General features: G+C 44.1%; 1 protein-coding gene across 6 annotated transcripts in view; it reads right to left on the reverse strand.

Annotated features, from left to right (window-relative positions):
* Nucleotides 1–10,057: 10,057 nt before the first annotated feature.
* Nucleotides 10,058–21,967, reverse strand: part of SLC18A1 (solute carrier family 18 member A1) — a 46,495-nt gene continuing 34,585 nt past the window's right edge. For 3 of the 6 annotated variants that reach the window (XM_027549784.1, XM_027549780.1, XM_027549781.1), the window contains exons 11-16: nucleotides 16,802–16,880; nucleotides 15,797–15,848; nucleotides 12,950–13,013; nucleotides 12,546–12,665; nucleotides 12,189–12,322; nucleotides 10,058–10,918 (exon numbers count right to left, since the gene is read on the reverse strand). In XM_027549784.1, coding sequence (XP_027405585.1) covers nucleotides 10,805–10,918; nucleotides 12,189–12,322; nucleotides 12,546–12,665; nucleotides 12,950–13,013; nucleotides 15,797–15,848; nucleotides 16,802–16,880 — 563 coding nt within the window. In that variant the 3' untranslated portion in view covers nucleotides 10,058–10,804. The remainder of the gene's footprint in view (nucleotides 10,919–12,188; nucleotides 12,323–12,545; nucleotides 12,666–12,949; nucleotides 13,014–15,796; nucleotides 15,849–16,801; nucleotides 16,881–21,967) is intronic. The other 3 variants (XM_027549783.1, XM_027549782.1, XM_027549785.1) reach the window with 3 other exon arrangements.

A 21,967-nucleotide genomic window follows, 5' to 3' on the forward strand; every position in this document is an offset into this window, starting at 1 on the left:
AAACAATAAAATTTGCAGCAACATGGGTGAACCTAGAGACTATCATACTAGTTCAGTTCAGTTCAGTCACTCAGTCGTGTCCAACTCTTTGCGACTCCATGAATCGCAGCACGCCAGGCCTCCCTGTCCATCACCAACTCCCAGAGTTCACCCAGACTCATATCCATCGAGTCAGTGATGCCATCCAGCCATCTCATCCTCTGTCGTCCCCTTCTCCTCCTGTCTCCAATCCCTCCCAGCATCAGAGTCTTTTCCAGTGAGTCAACTCTTCGCATGAGGTGGCCAAAGTACTGGAGTTTCAGCTTTAGCATCATTCCTTTCAAAGAAATCCCAGGGCTGATCTCCTTCAGAATGGACTGGTTGGATCTCCTTGCAGTCCAAGGGACTCTCAAGAGTCTTCTCCAACACCACAGTTCAAAAGCATCAATTCTTCGGCGCTCAGCCTTCTTCACAGTCCAACTCTCACATCCATACATGACCACAGGAAAAACCATAGCCTTGACTAGACGGACCTTTGTTGGCAAAGTAATGTCTCTGCTTTTGAACATGCTATCTAGGTTGGTCATAACTTTCCTTCCAAGGAGTAAGCGTCTTTTAATTTCATGGCTGCAGTCACCATCTGCAGTGATTTTGGAGCCCCCCAAAATAAAGTCTGACACTGTTTCCACTGTTTCCCCATCTATTTCCCATGAAGTGGTGGGACCAGATGCCATGATCTTCGTTTTCTAAATGTTGAGCTTTAAGCCAACTTTTTCACTCTCCTCTCACTCTCATCAAGAGGCTTTTTAGTTCCTCTTCACTTTCTGCTATAAGGGTGGTGTCATCTGCATATCTGAGGTTATTGATATTTCTCCTGGCAATCTTGATTCCAGCTTGTGCTTCTTCCAGTCCAGCATTTCTCATGATGTACTCTGCATATAAGTTAAATAAGCAGGGTGACAATATACAGCCTTGACGAACTCCTTTTCCTATTTGGAACCAGTCTGTTGTTCCATGTCCAGTTCTAACTGTTGCTTCCTGACCTGCATACAAATTTCTCAAGAGGCAGATCAGGTGGTCTCGTATTCCCATCTCTTTCAGAATTTTCCACAGTTTATTGTGATCCACACAGTCAAAGGCTTTGGCATAGTCAATAAAGCAGAAATAGATGTTTTTCTGGAATTCTCTTGCTTTTTCCATGATCCAGAAGATGTTGGCAATTTGATCTCTGGTTCCTCTGCCTTTTCTAAAACCAGCTTGAACATCTGGAAGTTCACGGTTCACATATTGCTGAAGCCTGGTTTGGAGAATTTTGAGCATTACTTTACTAGCGTGTGAGATGAGTGCAATTGTGCGGTAGTTTGAGCATTCTTTGGCGTTGCCTTTCTTTGGGATTGGAATGAAAACTGACCTTTTCCAGTCCTATGGCCACTGCTGAGTTTTCCAAATTTGCTGGCATATTGAGTGCAGCACTTGCACAGCATCATCTTTCAGGATTTGAAAGAGCTCCACTGGAATTCTATCACCTCCACTAGCTTTGTTCATAGTGATGCTTTCTAAGGCCACTTGACTTCACATTCCAGGATGTCTGGCTCTAGGTCAGTGATCACACCATCGTGATTATCTGGGTCGTGAAGATCTTTTTTGTACAGTTCTTCTGTGTATTCTTGCCATCTCTTCTTAATATCTTCTGCTTCTGTTAGGTCCCTACCATTTCTGTCCTTTATCGAGCCCATCTTTGCATGAAATGTTCCCCTGGTATCTCTAATTTTCTTGAAGAAATCTCTAGTCTTTCCCATTTTGTTGTTTTCCTCTATTTCTTTGCATTGATCACTGAGGAAGGCTTTCTTATCTCTTCTTGCTATTCTTTGGAACTCTGCATTCAGATGTTTATATCTTTCATTTTCTCCTTTGCTTTTCGCTTCACTTCTTTTCACAGCTGTTTGTAAGGCCTCCCCAGACAGCCATTTTGCTTTTTTGCATTTCTTTTCCATGGGGATGGTCTTGATCCCTGTCTCCTGTACAATGTCATGAACCTCATTCCATAGTTCATCAAGCACTCTTTCTGTCAGATCTAGGCCCTTAAATCTATTTCTCACTTCCACTGTATAATCATAAGGGATTTGATTTAGGTCATACCTGAATGGTCTAGTGGTTTTCCCTACTTTCTTCAATTTAAGTCTGAATTTGGCAATAAGGAGTTCATGATCTGAGCCACAGTCAGCTTCTGGTCTTGTTTTTGTTGACTGTATAGAGCTTCTCCATCTTTGGCTGCAAAGAATATAATCAATCTGATTTAGGTGTTGACCATCTGGTGATGTCCATGTATAGAGTCTTCTCTTGTGTTGTTGGAAGAGGGTGTTTGTTATGACCAGTGCATTTTCTTGGCAAAACTCTATTAGTCTTTGCCCTGCTTCATTCTGTATTCCAAGGCCAAATTTGCCTGTTACTCCAGGTGTTTCTTGACTTCCTACTTTTGCATTCCAGTCCCCTATGATGAAAAGGACATCTTTTTTGGGTGTTAGTTCTAAAAGGTTTTGTAGGTCTTCATAGAACCGTTCAACTTCAGCTTCTTCAGCATTACTGGTTGGGGCATAGGCTTGCATCACTGTGATATTGAATGGTTTGCCTTGGAAATGAACAGAGATCATTCTGTCATTTTTGAGACTGCATCCAAGTACTGCATTTCGGACTCGTTTGTTGACCATGATGGCTACTCCATTTCTTCTAAGGGATTCCTGTCCACAGTAGTAGATATAATGGTCATCTGAGTTAAATTCACCCACTCCAGTCCATTTTAGTTCGCTGATTCCTAGAATGTCGAGGTTCACTCTTGCCATGAATAGATACCCCACGTCCAATGTAAGAGATAGTGATCTAAGCACTTTTAACTCTACCCCACCCCACCCCTCATCCATGGCCCTCCAAACATGACTGGGCAACTGAAAAACAACATCCCACTCTTCCTAAGGGCTCATTAAATGGCTGTGTCAGTCCTGGAACCAATGGGAAGATACTATGAGGAATTTCTGCTGATAATGGTGTAAGGAGATAGAGCAAAAGTAGACTGACCTATGAATTACCCAGGTGAAGGGAAAGCCTGTGCAGAGTGCAGGAAAGTGATTTCTGTAAGAAACTCCTTGGCTCATGATGGCCAGGACTGGATGCCAAGATAGACCAAGAGGCCAGAGTAGAGTTGGGTATATAAAATTGGCTGCTACCACAAGTTCTGGGGGCTTCCCAGCACTAGTGGTAAAGAACACACTAGCCAATGCAAGAGACATGAGATGCAGGTTCTATCCTTGGGTCAGGAGGGTCCCATGGAGAAGGGCATGGAAACCCACTCCAGTATTCTTGCCTGGAGATTCCCATGGACAGAGGAAGCTTTCAGGCTACAGTCCATGGGGTCACAAAGAGTTGGACACCACTGAAGCAACTGAGCACACATGCATAACTTCTGGAAAGTGCTCAGGATGCAGGGGTCAACACAGTCATTCACCCACAGCTTTGTGTCAACTACAAATTGGCACTTAGCAAGAGCATTGTCAATGACTGAACAACAAAGGCATTTGCCATCTGCCCCTATGGAGATCGAACCCCATGCTACTATAGATGTTCACCTTCAACAACCCCTGAGGGAGTTCAGGGTGGAATGAGGCACCCTGTGCTCCAAGGAATCTGGTGCGACAGGTCTTTAGATAGTTGGATATTTCTAGGAACAGATTTTATGATCTCCATCCTTGCATCTCCTCATACTAGAGAAGCACTAAATCCCTTCATGGTGATATCAGATCCTCATGACTAACAACAACAACAAAAAAAAAACCTTTTTGTAAAATGAGTACTTCATGGTATTGAACTCCCCCTTCACCAAAACCTTATATATTGGCCTTCCCCCACTGCCGCTTTGGAGCAGTCTCTCAGAGCTATCTGAGATACTGCCTCCCAGGCTGCAGTCCTCATTTTGCCCCAAATAAAACTTCACTCAAAACTCTCAAGTTGTACATCTTTTTTCAGTCGACACTTGCATGCCAAAAACAAGTTCTACCGTGGTCCTGCCCCAGCTAATTGCTAACAAGAACAATCAGGCCAATTACAAAAATAAAGGGCTTAACTTCAGACTACTCCAGCAAATGTGAAAAATAAGTGCAGGCACAGACCAAACTCTCTTCCAAACTTGTCTCAACTCTGGCTCTTTTCAACGTCTTTATAAGAAAACTGAAACTATGAGCAATTTTTTCCTCCATCTTTCTTTAAATGAGCTAGAAAGATTTTAACTCACATAAGTTTCTATAGCTACCCTATGAAAGGATTCAGAAGAAAGATTTGGGAAAAGTAGATGAAACTACATGAAATAGTAAGAAATTTTGGGAAATCATTGGGATGAAAATGTTGGATAAATAAATACAGGTGGCAAACAGGCACATGAAAAGATGCTCAGCATCACTGATCATCAGAGAAATGCAAATCAAATAATGAGATATCATCTCACACCTGTCATAATGGCTAATATTAAAAAGACCACAATGTTGGCAAAGATGTGGAGAAAAGGGATTCCTTTTACACTGTTGGTGAGACTGTAAATTGATGCAGCCACCATGGAAAACAGTATAGAAGTTCTTCAAAAAACCTAAAAATAAAACTACTATTGATACAGTAATTTCACTCCTGGTCATATATCTAAAGCAAATGAAAACCCTAATTGGAAAAGATAAATGCACCTCAATGTTCATAGCAGCATTATTTACCATAGTGAAGATATGAAAGTAATTTAAGTGTCCATCAACAGATGAATGGATAAAGAAGACATAGCATAAATGCATGATGGAATACTATTCAGCCATCAAAAATGAAATTTTACCATTTGTAATGACATGGATAGACCTGGAAGGTATTACACTTAATAAAGTAAGTTATACAGGATAAATAAATACTGTGTGGTATCACTTATATGGGAACTCTAAAAAATAAAACAAGGTAGTGAATATAACAAAAAAAGAGACAGACTCACAGATATAGAGAACAAACTGGTGGTAACAAGTGGGGAGAGGGAAGGAGGAAGGGGCAATATAGGGGTAAGTGATTAAGCAGTACAAACTACTATGTATAAAATAAACAGGCAACAAGAATATATCATATAGCACAGGGAATTTAGCCAATATAATAACTGCAACTGGAGTATAATCTATAAAAATATTGTATCAGTATGTTGTACATTTGAAACTAATGTAATATTGGATATCAACTATACCTCAGTTTTTAAAATCTCAATTAATGTTGACAGAGACCACCTTACCCAAGAGATCAAGGTTAAAATTGCCAATAATAAGAGATATTATGTATTCCTTGATGCGATGCATTGGGAAGAATTGACCATCTCTGTAGTGCATGTCTCAAAAATGCAAAACCTCAGTCTAATCATAAGAAAGACATCAGAAAAACACAGATTAAAGGATATGATACTAGTGACAAAGGACTCACCTGCCAATGTGGGAAACATCATAAGAGACACAGGTTCAATCTCTGGGTTGGGAAGATCCCCTAGAGGAGGGCATGGTAACCCACTCCAGTATTTCTGCCTGGAGAATCCCATGGACAGAGGAGCCTGGCAGGCTACAGTTCAAGGACTTCATGATTGATAAAGTATATTCCTATTTCACTTATTATTATCTAATTTAATCTTCATCACACACAATAATAGTATTGCTATTACTTTTCACTTTACAAATGAGGACATTTTTCTTGTCACATTGCTTCTGTGCGGTGGAGTTCTGCCACCAGGTTTGCTGCCCTGTCTCCAGATCCCTGATACTCCACTCTTCCATGGTTGATCTCGGGTGAGCGCCAGACCACCTGCACACTGTCATGTCACTCTATTACACTGCACCTGTACACACAGAGCTTCTTGCTTTCCTGCGAGGATTTGCTCAGCAATCAGTTGTGACATCCACCCTGTCTGGCTGGCCCTTCAACACCCAGGACCATGCAGTTCTCCCTTTAAGAATAATTGTCGGGGACTTCCCTGGAGGTCTGGTGGTTAAGACTCCACTTCCAGTGCAGGCGGCACAATTCAATCCCTGGTTAGGAGCTAAAGATCCAGTATTTCACTTGGCACAGCCCAAAATAGATAAAATAAAATAAAACTTAAAATAATAATTTTTTTTAAAAAAATAGTTGTCAGTTACTGATCTGGACCAAGAGTCTGAGTAGCCAAAACAAGCAAGATTCGACCCAACAACCTCAGTCTTCTCCCTTGTAACTTTGGGAGACTGTATATTGACTCAGTTTGGAGGATGAATGCAAACAGACCTTGATCAGGACTCCTGCCTCTGCTTACCCTATGCTCTTCACCCTTCAAAGAAGAACAAAGAAGAAAGGGGGAAAGGGGAGGAAGAACAGGGGGGTGAAGAGGATGGTGAGGAACAAAAAGATGAGGAGAAGGAGGACAAACATATTCTATTTCCAATAATCTTCTGAATACAGAACTCAAGCCTCAAGTCACATTTGTATTTCTGAGGTGCTGCTGGAGCAATGGATGGACTGAGTCTCTGACTCAGGCCCTTTACACGGGAGCTGCTCCTGGCACTAACTGCAGATGGCACCCAAAATAAGCCAGTAGCGAGATGGAACCACAGAAAGCCAGATTTGCAGGGTGAGGGCATGCCAGGGCCCAGAGGTGTGAAATGACCTGTCCCAGGACACGTAGCTGGCTAGTGGCCAAGCAGGACTAGGATCAGGTCTGTTTACTCTTGATCTGGTCTTCCTTCTATCACCTTGTGACCTCAGCATTCCTCCCAAGACCCTCACAGCAAGGGAGCAGGGTGCTGTGTGCCAAAGCCACTTGTTTCAATCCTCCCTTCTTCCAGAGACAGTTGTGCTCCTCTCAGCAACACGGTACAAGTGAACTCAGCATGACTAGTTGGTGTGATACAGCGACCCTGGTGCATCACCCACAAAGCTCAGTCTACAGGTGAAGGACCAACAGATATTGGAGATGACAGAGACAGATTCAGGCCACCCAGGAATGCTGTATGGAAGGACTATGTTACCCTTTCTTCAGGTCAGCCTCAGAGAATTGACTTACATGAGCATTATAGGGTTGCCTCCAGAAACACTTAAATTTTCCTAGAAAATTTATTTTTTTCGGTTTGGACTATATCTTGGAGTTATGATACTCCATAAAGTAAAACAACTGAGTGGGGATAATATTCTCCAATATTAACTCTTGCCTTAAGCTCTGTAGTGCTTTTTTTTTTTTTTTTAATAATTTTTATTTATTTATTATTTTTGGCTGCTCTGGGTCTTTGTTGCTGTGAAGGGATTACTCTCCAGTTGTGGTGCACAGGCTTCTCATTGCAATGTTTTCTCTTGTTTCTGAGCACGGGCTCTAGGCCTGGGGGCTCAGTCATTGTGGCACTTGGACCTAGTTGCTTCTCAGTATGTGGGATCTTCCTGGACCAGGAACTGAACGGGTGTCCTCTGCACTGCAAGCCGAACTCTTAACCACTGGACCACCAGAGAAGCCCTCTATAGTGTATTTGAAATAGCCCTTTATAGAAGTGTTCTGAGACTCAATGGCCACCCAGACGGGGTCTCTCTTAAAAGTTTTAGCTCTTTCACTGACTACCCTTTGGGTTTGGTTCCTCCCTAGAAGAAAGTTCCTGTCTCTCTTCACACCACTCTCCCTGCCACTCGTCTATCCTCTCATGTGCCCCTTCTGTATTTTCTCCCACTTCACAGTTCCTGCCTTAATTTGTGGAGCTCTGGCTTCCACTCAGTTTTTGTACTTTGGAAATAAAATATCGCCTGATTTGTTTGCAACACTCTGAGAAACCCAGTATTTTCCTGCCCTGTTGGTGATTGGATAGCATCACTGATTCAATGGACATGAATTTAAGCAAATTCCAGGAGATAGTGAAGGACAGGGAAGCCTGGCTTGCTACAGTCCATGGGATCACAGAGAGTCAGACATGACTTAGTGACTAAACAACAAATTGAGCACAATAGTTTGAGTTCCACTGTCTCCTTTGTTGCATCTAATTGGTAGTTTGAGCTTCTCACCCTATAAATATGTTTATAGTCTCTGCCTCTGCAGCTCCTCCCTTTCATAAGACTCTTCAACCTTGCCATGATAGAGGCCATCTAAACTTTATGCTACTTACACACACACACACACACACACACACACACACAACCACCACCCCAAACTAAAAGCCAAACCAAAAAAACTTCTTATTGCTCATTTTTGCTGGGTTGGTATTTTCATTTTTAAAAGAATTTAGTGTCACATGTGAATGTGAACATCTACCATGAATTCTTTTCCTAATATCACTTGTAAAAGCATTAATAAAGACTAATTCATTTTCTATTTTTATGGGATTCTCTTTTTTTAAATAATCTTCCATATATAGGCTATATTATTTTTACCTATTTCTGACCTATAATTAAAAAAAAAAAAACGTGTCCTGACTTACTTTGTAGTGTTTGGTGTTGACTCTTATCAACATTATTTTGAAAGACTGACTAAACTGCATCCATTGTTTTTCCTTAAATGTGTTTTAAATTGCTAAATGTTAACTGGCAAGTTAAAGATGGATTACTCCTTTTAAAACTCTTCCTATTTCTTTTTTTTTCTTATTTCTTTAATGTGTGAACAATTTCTGTAACAAGCCTGTCCTTCATTATAAATTGTCCTCCTTGTGGATGTGAGAATCAGCAGTGTATTGTTGTCATGCTTCCCTGGTGGCTCAAATGATAAAGAATCTGCTTGCAATGCAGGAGACCTGGGTTCGACCCCTGGGTCTGGAAGATCCCCTGGAGGAGGGCATGGCAACCCACTTCAGTATTCTTGCCTGGAGAATCCCATGGACAGAGGAGCCTAGTGGTCTACAGTCCATGAGGTCACAGAGTCGGACGCAACTGAAGCAACTTAGCACACATGCACGCACACACCACTGTCAGTGCCCCTGATGCCTCCACACCCTACCCTATTCCACTCCCACCTTGTATAAGAGTCACAGTGGCCACACACTCAGTCTAAATTTGCAGTCTCAGATTCCATATTTTTTTTTCTAATCTTATCTTTGAGCTCCTTCAAAATCTGAGATAATATCATCCTGACTAAATGTTGATATTAAGTATGATGATATAAGTGGGGTTTTGCAAGTCAAGTAAGTCTAGTTAATGCCAACTCCCTAAAAACACATCCATAAATCGCATACCCATTGTCCAAGTGGTACGAATTCATTGAGGTTCAGCTGGAATGTGCTCTGATGATTCAGGGCTTGCACTAAACCCACCAAACTCTTGCAGAGGAGTTCCATCATCAAAGCCAGGCACCATTCCAGAGTAAAGTCTGATCATCCCCAATCTAACATCCAGGAACCCCAAGTCTGTGCCTGTGGGTCTTTCCATTCCTGCCTCTGCCTCCATCTCCACCATTATTCCCCACCCAGACCATGAGCATCCCTGCCTCTTTATTCTGGAATATAGAGTATATACAAACTTGCAGCGCTGATCATTTTTATTTGGTGTATACCCACTTTGGAGCTTCCCAAGTGGCACTAGTGGCAAAGAATCTGCCTGCCAATGCAGGAGACAGACACAAGAGATGTGGGTTTGATCCCTGGGTCAGGATGATCCTGTAGTGGAGAAAAGGCAACCCGCTCCGGTATTCTTGCTTAGGAAATCCCAAGGACCGAGGAGCCTGGCGGGCTTCAGCCCATGGGGTTGCAAAGAGTTGAGCACAATTGAGTGACTGAGCACATACACATATATCCAGTTTGCCTAAAGGGATAGGAAGCTACTTGAAGGTAACTGCTGTGTCTCCCATCTCTTTGAAATCTTATGTTTTAGCAACTATTTCAAAAAAATTTTTGCTAAATGTCAAAATATTTATAGGACCTACTATATTTCCATCCACACTCTCCTATGCTATAAAAGTTTGCCATGTCTGCATTAGGGAATAATTTAGTCATTAGCAAATGTGAACAATGCCTTATTATAATCCTTGTGTTAGGAAACCCACCGTTGGAAGGGATTTTAGCACAGCTGCTTTACTTCTTCCCATGAAATCGCATTTTCTATCCTCTTATATTTATTTCTCAGAATCTAAGAAATTTAAGGTAAGGCAGACAAAGCCCACAGGGGACATCATGAGAATGTCAGTAACTCAAGCATAAGAGAAGCAGATTTTTTCCAGTTCCCCTTGGTAATGAAGAATATAGGAGCCCTCCTGTCACTGAAGACAGACTGATTTCAGCAGTTGCAGGTCTGGCCACAGAGAAAACCCTCAGCTTGGAAAAAAACAGCCAAAGGATGTCCTAAGTTGGCCGTGTAGCAGCAGTACAGGGTTAAGGATGCTTTAACTCATCTAGGGAAACTCAGGGAAGACCACTTCGAGGAACAGAGAACAAAACTCTTATAGACTGTTGGGAAGTTGCCAGAGAAAATCAGATAACAGATGAAATGAGGTTTGTCAGCCACCCCGCTGGTTTCAGGGAACACAATGCTCACTGCCGCCTCCATGAAATGAGTCACTCCTTGCAGAACCCATCACAGCCTTACAGAAGCCAAGGAAGAAACAGCATTCTGTCTTCCCATCAAAGGTGGGCCAGCTGAGGCATCAAAGCTTAGAGGGAGAGCTGTGAGTGACACAGGAGAAGAGAGAACCTGGGGACAGCACCCATGGGAGGGGAGGAAAGGAGACATCAGGGGAAATAGAAGTGAAGCTTATTGAACAGTCCGTGGTGATCTAGGTCCAGGAACAAAGTGGTCACTGAAGTCTGAGCCTCATGCGACAAGGTCCAGGGGCTGGTTTCTGCAGCTACTCCTCACAGCCAGGCTCCTCATCGCTGTCCTCCCCCAGAGGAAACTGCCTTGTGTGCTTCTCGGCTGCATACATCCGGGTCTCCATGGGGCAGTCCTGGCTCAGAACTGCCTGCAGCAAGAAGCAGGAAGAGAAATCACTGCCCATCTCTCACCAGCTTCCCCTTCCCCCTCTCAAACTAGCTCATCCAAGTCTAGGGCTGCTCAGAAAAGACTCAAGGAACCAGAAAAGGACCCTCGTTCTGTTTCCTATATGTGCACAGTCCACCCAAAGCACCAGGTGGAACCATGCTGGTCAAGACAATCATCTGATAAGCTTTTCATTGAATCCTAATAGCAGTAGCACAGGCTATAGCTGGGAGCCAGCTGAAATGGGCATCACCCCTCATCGGACTTTCCTGTCTTTCTGTTCCTTTAAGCAGCCTCCATATCCACACCCTTGGGCTTACCAGGTGGCACTAGTGATAAAGAACCCGCCTGCCAATGCAGGAGATGTAAGAGACACGGGTTCAATCCCTGGGTCAGGAAGATCCCCTGGAGGAGGGGATGGCAACACACTCCAGTATTCTTGCCTGGAGAATCCCATGGACAGAGGAGCCTGGCAGGCTACAGTCCATGGGTTGCAAAGAGTCAGACATAACTGAAGTGACTTAGCATGCAGCACACACTTCTGCCCCCAACCCACCCAGACCCTCAAGGTGCTCCTGCTGCAGTAAGAAGAAAGTATCTATTAACTAAAATAATCTGTTGTGGTTCTCTCCCCTGGGCTGTTGGTACTCTAGGAAAAGACCTGATAAGGATAATGACAGATGTGAGTGAATGAATGAATGCATGAATGTGCCCAGTGGAATTCTGTCCATGTTGTGGGCATGAGTTGGCAATTCACACTTTGCTAGTAAGTACTGCAAGCACATGATGCCTTTGATGGTCCTTGACCCCAACGCATCACAAGCCTCCCATTTTCCTTCTGTACTTAGGACCCTTTCTAACTGACCAGTGTAAGAGAGAAAGTGGTTGTGTAGAGAAGGAAAAAGTAAGGAAGGGGACAAAGGAAAGATAGAGATGAAAGGGGAATCAGAAAACATGGCAAAGCAGAGAGCCTGTCAAAGATGGAGGAAATAGGAGCACAAGATAGGGATTTCCCAGGTGGTCCAGTGGTTAAGACTCAGCACTCCCAAAGCAGGGGGCCTGGGTTTAATCCCTGGTCATGGAACTAGATTCCATATGCCACAACTAAGGTCCCGTATGCCACAGCTAAGACCTAGCACAGTCAAATAAATAAATAAAAACAGATATATAAAAAAAGAAGCACAGGATTAAAAGGAACGAGAGAGGCATGAAAGAAACAAATTATTTTTTCAGCAGTAGTGAGAGCCCCTTACAAGCTTCTCCTCCTTGGCAGGGGGGCTCCTCAAGTAGTAGCAGAGAGGAGCGTAGATGATGTCAGTGACCCCAGTGATGACCATGAGCCAGGGGAAGCCAATGGCCCGCACAATGGCACCCCCGGTGGATGGACCTGTGAGGAATAAAGCAAATCTGCAAGCATCTATTGATTCTTGATCGCTTGGAGGACACCATGCTAGGGGCCGAAGGTGACCCAGAGGATGCCCCAGGGCCAAATATCTCAGAACCCTAGGAGGACTAGCCTCTTGGCTCCACTTTATGAGCAGGTAAACAGCCCATAAAGGGAGATTTGGGTTACCACGTCCTGGTGTTCTCCTGTTTCTCTGCCAACATACCTACTGCAAAGCCCAAGCAAAAAGCCACATCAGCGATGGCATAGACACTGCCATAGACTGGGGCATGGCGCAGGTCCACCAAGTGTCCCATGATGGGCATCATAGAGGAATCCACCATGCCTGTGGTCAGAGCAAGTAGGGCACGGCCATGAGTCCTACACACAGCCCCCTCCCTGTCTGTAACATCCCCTTCCACCCCTTGTGCTTTACTCCACTCTCTCTGCCTGCTGTCTGTCCTCCCTCTTCACTGACACCCATACCCACCAGGAGTCATGAGCCTGTCTCTCAACACCCCTGCAGGCTGCTATCCTATCCCCCCTGCCTTTCCATGTACCCCCTCTGATCTGATCTGATCTCGAGCCAACATTCAGGGGCTTCCGGTCTCCTTTAAGGGTACTTCTTACCTATGGAAATGCCAAGCCCTGCATTGGGGCCAATGAGACCAAAAATATCATGAGCCAGAGGAACCTGCAGGAGGAAAGGAGGAAGAATTATCAGGAATCCGGTGGGGGAAGGGGGGGTCAGGTGGGACAACACAAAAACAAAGGTTTTCCTATGAAACGCATTTATCAACCAGGTACAATGTGCCACGTGTGTTATCTCTTGATTCTTACACCTCTGATGAAAAAGAATCTTTACTTCCATTTACAGAGATGAAATCTAAACTGGTGCCATTTGGGTTCAATGTCCCATCAAGAGTTTCAGAACATAAGCAGTGAGATTAAGTGTGAACCTCAGGTTTGACCCTGGAGTCACAGCAATGAGTGGCCCATGGACTCTCCCTCCCCTTGCTCTACCCACTCCACCCAGACACACACTTCTGTCCTCATTATACCAAGAGTGGAGTTTCCTCTCTCTTCTATCTGCAATATCATCCACAGGTGGTGGTGGTATTATTTTTTTATATTTTATATCTTTTTTTTAATTGGTGTATACTTGCTTTACAGTGTTATGTTAGTTTCTTCTGTACAATGAACTGAATCAGCCATATGCATACATACATCCTCTCTCTCTTGCACCTCCCTCCCCTCACCTCCCCACCCCACCCCTCTAGATCATCATAGAGCACTGAGCTGAGCTCCCTGTGCTATACAGGAGCTTCTCACTAGCTAGCTATTTTACACACAGTAGTGTATATATGTCGACTCCAATCTCTTAATTCATCCCACCTTCCCTTCCCCCCATCCCCACCCCTGTCTGTGTCTGTGTTTCTGGACCTAGAGTCTGTCATACAGAGTGAAGTAGGTCAGAAAGAGAAAAACAAATACTATATATTAACGCATATATGTGGAATCTAGAAAAATGGTACAGATGAATCTATTTGCAAGGCAGAAGTAGAGAAGCATACAGAGGTTTTAGTAAAACCCTGACTTGAAGCCAGTGGACCAAGAAGATAAAAGAGTCGCCAACAACCGATTACCCACAGCTAGAGGGGCGGGTGGCGTGGTTTGTGTCGCTGCTTCAGCGGCTTATGACATCATTCTCTTACCCTCCCGATCCCCAACGGAAGCCTTGTTTTCCTCTTTTGCTGGGTCCTTACCTCCCTCCCTGGGCATTTGTCTCCCGCACCTGCTACACTAGCATACTCACCCCTGAGAGGTTTTACATACCATTTAGATGTCACCAGCTAAAAACAGGGTCTTAGGAATGAATTAATTTTTTAAATTATTTCTTTTTAAATTTTATTTATTGACTGATGTGCTAGGTCTTTGTTGCCAAGTGGGCTTTTTTTTCTCTAGTTACAGTGAGCAGTGGCTATTCTTCATTGCAGTGTGTGGGCTTCTCACTGTGGTGGCTTCTCTTGTGGAGCACAGGCTCTAAGCATGCAGGCTTCAATAGTTGTGGCACATGGGCTTAGTTGCTCCACAGCATATGGGATCTTCCCAGACCAGGGATCGAGCCACGTCTCCTGGATTGGCAGGAGGATTCTTTATCACTGAGCCACAAGGGAAGCCCATGGGGGATATTTCTATTTTATTACTAGTACTGGTTAAGATTCACAGTGGGCTCCCTATGAGCCAGACACCACTGCAGTTTTGGTCTGGGTAATCCTTCGAAATGGCATCAGGATCCCCTGTACACAGATGTGGATGCTGAGCCAAGGGAGGTGATGTAATGAACTCAGAGTCACATGAGCAACAAATGGCCAAGCTGGGACTGGACCCAGCCCCAGATCAGGACTTCCTGCCTTTCTTGAGCACTGTACTCAGGGCTTTGCGGCCATCTCATTCCCCCTCAAGCCTAGGAGGCAAGGGTGCTTCTGATCTCCATGCTGGAGAGGAGAAAATGTAGGTTTAGAGGGCTTGGAGGGGACTTCTGGAAATAGAAAAGCCCTTCTTTCTTTCTTCCTCTACCAAACACTCTGGTGCTACAGACGGAAGCACAGATAATGGTTCCTCTAGTGGCTCCTAGGATCCTGTCACTGTGAGGTATGTAAGTGAAGGCATAAAATGCACCATTCTACAGACCCCACTCCAGTACTCTTACCTGGAGAGTCCCATGGATAGAGGAGCCTGGTGGGCTGCAGTCCATGGGGTCGCTAAGAGTCAGACACGACTGCGCGACTTCACTTTCACTTTTCACTTTCATGCATTGGAGAAGGAAATGGCAACCCACTCCAGTGTTCTTGCCTGGAGAATCCCAGGGACGGGGGAGCCTGGGGGGCTGCCGTCTATGGGGTCGCACAGAGTCGGACACGACTGAAGCGACTTAGCAGCAGCAGCAGCACAGACCCCAGAAATAGATGCCAACGTGTATTGCTTCACGTGCATGCATGCTAAGTCACTTCAGTCATGTCCAACTCTGTGTGACCCTGTGGACTGTAGCCCACCAGGCTCTTCCATCCATGAGATTCTACAGGCAAGAATACTGGAATGGGTTTCCACTTCCTCCTCCAGGAGATCTTCCTGACCCAGGGATCGAACTCCCATCTCTCTCATCTCCTGCATTGGCAGGCAGGTTCTCTTACCACTAGTGCCACCTGAGAAGCCCATTGCTTCATGTGGCCATCCATAAAGCCTCAGATTTCTGTCTTCAGCTGCCCCTATTGCCCTCTCCCTCTCCTTCCCCACCTCCTTTCAGTGGGATGGCATAGCATCTCCCCCAGGGGTAAATTCCTACCTACACAGAAACAGTCTTTCTGACAGTCCTTGCCAAGTCAATCCTCTGCTCATTTCAAAGGAAAGTTGTCTTTAAGTGTCTGACACTCTCCCCACCCTTTGACTCTCCCCAAAAGACCTTATTATACTTACACAAAGTAAGCTGGTACCTACTACCAACATCCCAATCAGGGAGCACAGCCACCTAAAAAAAAAAAAAAAGAGCATTTTTCAAATAGCGCCTAAGGGTTGAGATTCCTTCCACTTGCTACCCATCACCAACTCACGGCCAGTCCTGCTATCCCTAATTCCAGGAACCCGTTGGGATGTGAGAAGATAAACACATCTCTACAGGACCAGTTTGTACTCAGGTGAGCCCTTCCCCAGTCCCTTATTCACCCCTCATCTCTTCCCTGGCTCCACACCTCTTCCCAGAGTAGAAGCAGACAAGGAGCAATGAGACATGGTCTTCCTTCCCTTAGAAGAGGAATCAGTTGACTCAGAAGGTCCTTTACCCTTGGGAACAATGCTCTAACTTAATGTTGCTGTTGCTTAACTCAGCCTATATCTCTCATCGATACATATTCTATCTGGTCTTCAGGGTCCATCTCAAAAACCACAAAAACACACCAAACGTCCTTCCTTCTCTGATTTCCTATGGAAATGCTTTTAAAATTACTTTTCAAATTTTTATATCACACTCCAAAGGTAAAATTAAAGCTGTTCTCATTGTAGTTGGAGGAAATAAATTCAGACTTATACCTCTTAGCCCCCAACCCTTTTTATACTTGGTGGCCTTTGGAGAGTTCCCTGGGGCTCCATGGAAGGCAGTTTGATAACCACCTGTCTCTGGGTACTGTTTTCTCCATACCTGTTCTCTGTGGAGTTTATTTTATCTCTTCAACTGGACAACAAACATCTGGAAAGTAAAGGTTGCCCCTCATATATTCACTGCATCTTCCATAGCAACAAGCTCAGGACCAATCCTTTTTCTATACTGCCCTCACCAGCTATCCATTCCCACCCTTAGAACAAGCATCTGCCGGTACTTGTTCTAAATTTTCAACCTCAGACAAGCTATCATCCATCATCCCAGGTGCAGGAAACACCTCAGAAGACTCTCCCATCTGACTTTTCCCAGATCCCCAGGCTACATACCGACCCATCTTGTTGGCCAGCACACCAAAGAGGCTGGTGCCAATGAGGTAGGACACACTGGCGGGCAAGAAGGCTAGACCTGCAGAAAGACACAGGTCCTCACCTTAGGCTGCTCTGAAACATCTTGGGTCTTACAAGACAGTGAAGTCTCCCCATTACCTTCAAGGATCCCAAACCATTGTTTTGTGGGTTAGAGATCCCTGTGCAAACCCAGAGCAGATGACATAGGGCTCCCAGGCCTCTGCTGTCCTCAAGAGCAGGGCTTTGTTTAGATTTTCTTGGGCTCCAAAATCACTGCAGACAGTGACTTCAGCTAGGAAATTAAAAGACACTTGCTCCTTGGAAGAAAAGCTATGACAAACCTAGACAGTGTATTAAAAAGCAGAGACATCACTTTGCTGACTAAGGTCCATATAGTCAAAGCTATGGTTTTTTCAGTAGTCATGTACAGATGTGAGAGCTGGACCATAAAGAAGGCTGAGCACTGAAGAATTGATACTATCAAATTGTGGTACTGGAGAAGACTCTTTAGAGTCCCTTGGACTGTAGGGAGATCAAATCAATCAATCCTAAAGGATATCAACCCCCTGAATACTCATTGGAAGTACTGATGCTGAAGCTCCAATACTTTGACCACCTGATGTGAAGAACTGACTCATTGGAAAAAACCCTGATGCTGGGAAAGAATGAGGGCAGGAGGAGAAGGGGATGACAGAGGATGAGACGGTTGGATGGCACTACCAACTCAATGGAGATGAGTTTGAGTAAACTTTGAGAAACAATGAAGGACAGGGAAGACTGGCATGCTGCAGTCCATAAGGTTAAACCAGAGTTTAACCAACTCTGGTTTAGTCGCAGAGTTAAACCAACTTAGCGACTGAACAAACACATTTAACGTCACTTCCCCCTCTAGCTCCCCTCTTAGACTTCCTGATGAATGACTTTGCTGAGCCATTCTCATGTATAAAATACCCGTGATTATCAGCATAAGAGCATGAGCTTTAGAGAAAGACATACAGTACTTACTTCCTGGGAAGTAAAATTTCTGCCTTATTATTTACCTGCTCTTCTCTTGCTCTAACAGTGCCTTTTATTTTTGGCCACACCACACAGCTTGTGGAAACTTAGTTCCCCAATCAGGGACTGAACCCATGCCCTCTGCAGTGGAAACATGGAGTCCTGGTCCAGCACTGGACAGCCAGGGAATTCCCTCTGATGGTGACTTTGAATAAGTTACTAAACCTTTCTGGTCTTTGGTATCCACATCCAGTAAACACAAAGCTGTGGTTCTATCACACTAGATTACATGAAGAAGCAAATTAGATATTAATAAATGTTAAAGAATATTGTAAACTGAAGCCCTTGTCCCATTGTTTTTTGTGAAAATAGAGTCAAGCACCCTGGAGCATGGGCTTTGCTGCTGGGTTCAAACTGTGGCTTAACCACTCTGTGACCATGGGAAATTTACCCTCTCTGATGAGTCTTATTTTTTATTTCATTTTTTCAGTATTTTAAATGAGCTTTTACTATGTAGCAGGTATTCCAGGAACCAGGATTAGAAGAGTGAATAAAATAGACAAAATCCTAGCCTCCAGGGAGCTTACATTCCAAGGGAGGGAGATAGACAACAAACAAGTAAATAAATAAATGAAAAAAGATGACTTAGACAGTGATAAGTTCTGTGAAGAAAGTTTAAAGTGGTGATATGCAAGAGTGACCAGGAATAAGGGATAACATAGATTCAGGGGGTTAGGGAAGACTCCTTTGAGGAGGTAGTATTTAAACTGAGAACTGAATAACCAAAACAGGTTTTTTTTAGCAGGAAAAACAAACAAAAACACCTAATGCAAATAGGAGGAGGCTTATTGAATGGACAAGTCTCCAGTTCTGAAGAGAGATACTAAAGAAAAATAAAAGGGTTCAACTAATTGGATTATAAATTAGTTTTCTTTTTTTAATATTTATTTATTTGTCTGCGTTGGGTCTTGGTTTTGCGATGGGACATCTTCGCTGCGGTACACACTATCTTTAGTTGCAGCTGTGGGATCGAGTTCCCTGTGCTTGTGTTCGTGTACTCAGTTGTGTCAGACTCTTTGCAACCCCATGGACTGTAGCCCTTCAGGGTCCTCCATCCATGTGAAAGTGAAGTTGCTCAGTCGTGTCCAACTCTTTGCGACCCCATGGATTGCAGCCTACCATAGGAAAATGAGTACGTCAAGGCTATATATTGTCACCCTGCTTATTTAACTTCTATGCAGAGTACATCATGAGAAACGCTGGGCTGGAAGAAGCACAAGCTGGAATCAAGATTGCCGGGAGAAATGTCAATAACCTCAGATATGCAGATGACACCACCCTTATGGCAGAAAGTGAAGAGGAACTCAAAAGCCTCTTGATGAAAGTGAAAGTGGAGACTGAAAAAGTTGGCTTAAAGCTCAACATTCAGAAAACGAAGATCATGGCATCCGGTCCCATCACTTCATGGGAAATAGATGGAGAAACAGTGGAAACAGTGTCAGACTTTATTTTTGGGGGCTCCAAAATCACTGCAGATGGTGACTGCAGCCATGAAATTAAAAGACGGTTACTCCTTGAAAGGAAAATTATGACCAACCTAGATAGCATATTCAAAAGCAGAGACATTACTTTACCAACAAAGGTTCGTCTAGTCAAGGCTGTGGTTTTTCCTGTGGTCATGTATGGATGTGAGAGTTGGACTGTGAAGAAGGCTGAGCGCCGAAGAATTGATGCTTTTGAACTGTGGTGTTGGAGAAGACTCTTGAGAGTCCCTTGGACTGCAAGGAGATCCAACCAGTCCATTCTGAAGGAGATCAGCCCTGGGATTTCTTTGGAAGGAATGATGCTAAAGCTGAAACTCCAGGACTTTGGCCACCTCATGCAAAGAGTTGACTCATTGGAAAAGACTCTGATGCTGGGAGGGATTGGGGGCAGGAGGAGAAGGGGACGACAGAGGATGAGATGGCTGGATGGCATCACTGACTCGATGGACGTGAGTCTGGGTGAATTCCGGGTGTTGGTGATGGACAGGGAGGCCTGGCGTGCTGCGATTCATGGGGTCGCAAAGAGTCGGACACAACTGAGCGACTGAACTGGACTGAGGCTCCTCCGTCCATGGGATTTTCCAGGCTGGAGTACTGGAGTGGGTTGCCATTTCTTTCTCCAGGGGATCTTCCCAACCCAGAGATTGAACCCTGGTCTCCCGCATTGCAGGCAGACGCTTTAACCTCTGAGCTACCAGGGAAGCCCTAAGATACTAGAGTGGGTTGCTATTTCCTTCTACAGGGGATCTACCCAACCCAGGAATCTAACCTGAGTCTCTTACATCTCCTGCACTGACAGGCAAATTCTTTACCACTAGCACCAACTGGGAAGCCACCTGACCAGGGATCAAACCTGGGCTGCCTGCATTGGTGGGGTGGAGCCTCAGCCACCAGATCACCAAGGAAGTCCCTACCAATTCAATTCTTAAAGCCAGGGGAATGGCTGGGATGACCCATGAAAGATCAGAGAGAGAACATGCATCTATGGTCTGAGCCTTCAGGGACTCCTTCCTTTAAAAGTTAACAAAAGAGGAGGTGATTGCAAAGGTGATAGTAGCTAGTTAAATAGATGAGAGGAGATGGAATCCAGAAGGGAAAGGAAAAGAAAAGGAAAGAAAAAAGAAGTTTGGCCTCTAAAGGAGTTGGAACATTTCAACCATACAGAGAAGGCCCTAGATGTGCACACAGGTCCAGGGAAGTAAGTATATCTAGTGATGAGAACATGCAAGGTCCCTTTTTGTTGCTTCTATTTCCTCAATGAGTGACTAGGAATTGAGAATGATGAAGGTGAAGGGATGAGAATGTGGAGGAGGTTTGAATGGAATAGTGTAAGCCAGTCCTTTCAGAAAGTAGGAAGAATGAAACTAGGGACTTAAAAGAAAGATTATTTTAAATGTGATAGTGTGAAAGTCCACTTTAGATTCATGGCTTTTTTTTTTTTTTTTTTTTCTTGTCCTCTTTAAAAACTTTTCATTTCTTTTCTTTTTTTTTTTTAATTTTAGATTTATGGCCATTGATACAAGGTGAGACCAATAGCCAAGTATGTGTTTTCCTATATCCTCATTTCACTGCTCAGGTGCAGGCAAGGAGTGGGCAACCAGACAGACTTAACGAGACTTAAGGCTTCTCATGTGACAATCCCAGAGGAAGAGCAGATGGGGCAAAGGCATTAACAATGCTTTCAAAGGAGTGACATTAATGATGGATGCAGATTCATCATATGAACTACAAACTTAGTAAAGAAAGAAGTGCAGGGACTTCTCTGGTGGTCTGGAGATTAAGACTCTGTGTTTCTGATGCCAAGGATATGAGTTCAATCCCTAGCTGGAGAACTAAGATCCCACATACCTCACAGCCAATACATAAATAAGAAAGAAGTGAACACATGAGTAGTGATGTAAACAGAGAAAGAACTGAATGGACTGCTGATCTCAGTGTAGCCAAAATGTGTTAATATAAGGATATTAGAAGACATAATACCCTGGTGGTATTGGAGAATACTCTTGAGAGTCCCTTAGACTGCAAGGAGATCCAACCAGTCCATCCTAAAGGAAATCAGTCCTGAATATTCATTGGAAGGACTGGTGTTGAAGCTGAAACTCCAATACTTTGGCCACCTGATGCAAAGAGCTGACTCATTTGAAAAGACCCTGATGCTGGGAAAGATTGAAGGCGGGAGAAGGAGACGACAGAGGATGAGATGGTTGGATGGCATCACCGACTCAATGGACATGAGTTTGAGTAAACTGCTGGAGTTGGTGATGGACAGGGAGGCCTGGCGTGCTGTAGTCCATGGGGTCACAAAGAGTCGGACACAACTGAGCAACTGAACTGATACTGATCAGAAGACCCGAGCAGGGAATACGGAAGGTGATAACCTGGAGTTGACATTTCAGAGGTGTTTCAATTAATGTTGATTTCAAGGTCCATATTACAGAAACTTTGATTGGTTATGGTGGAGAGGAGAAGATCATTGCAAGAAAGTAGATTAAGGAATAGGCTGAGATGTTGGTCGAGTTAGCCACCTGGATACTAAAGTCAAAAGTGGTGACAGGAGTAAAGGTGAAAAGAATATGAACCAGGTGTTGGTGGATTTAATGAAAGA

The sequence above is a fragment of the Bos indicus x Bos taurus genome, chromosome 8, assembly GCF_003369695.1.
Source record: "Bos indicus x Bos taurus breed Angus x Brahman F1 hybrid chromosome 8, Bos_hybrid_MaternalHap_v2.0, whole genome shotgun sequence".
Taxonomy (NCBI): domain Eukaryota; kingdom Metazoa; phylum Chordata; class Mammalia; order Artiodactyla; family Bovidae; genus Bos; species Bos indicus x Bos taurus.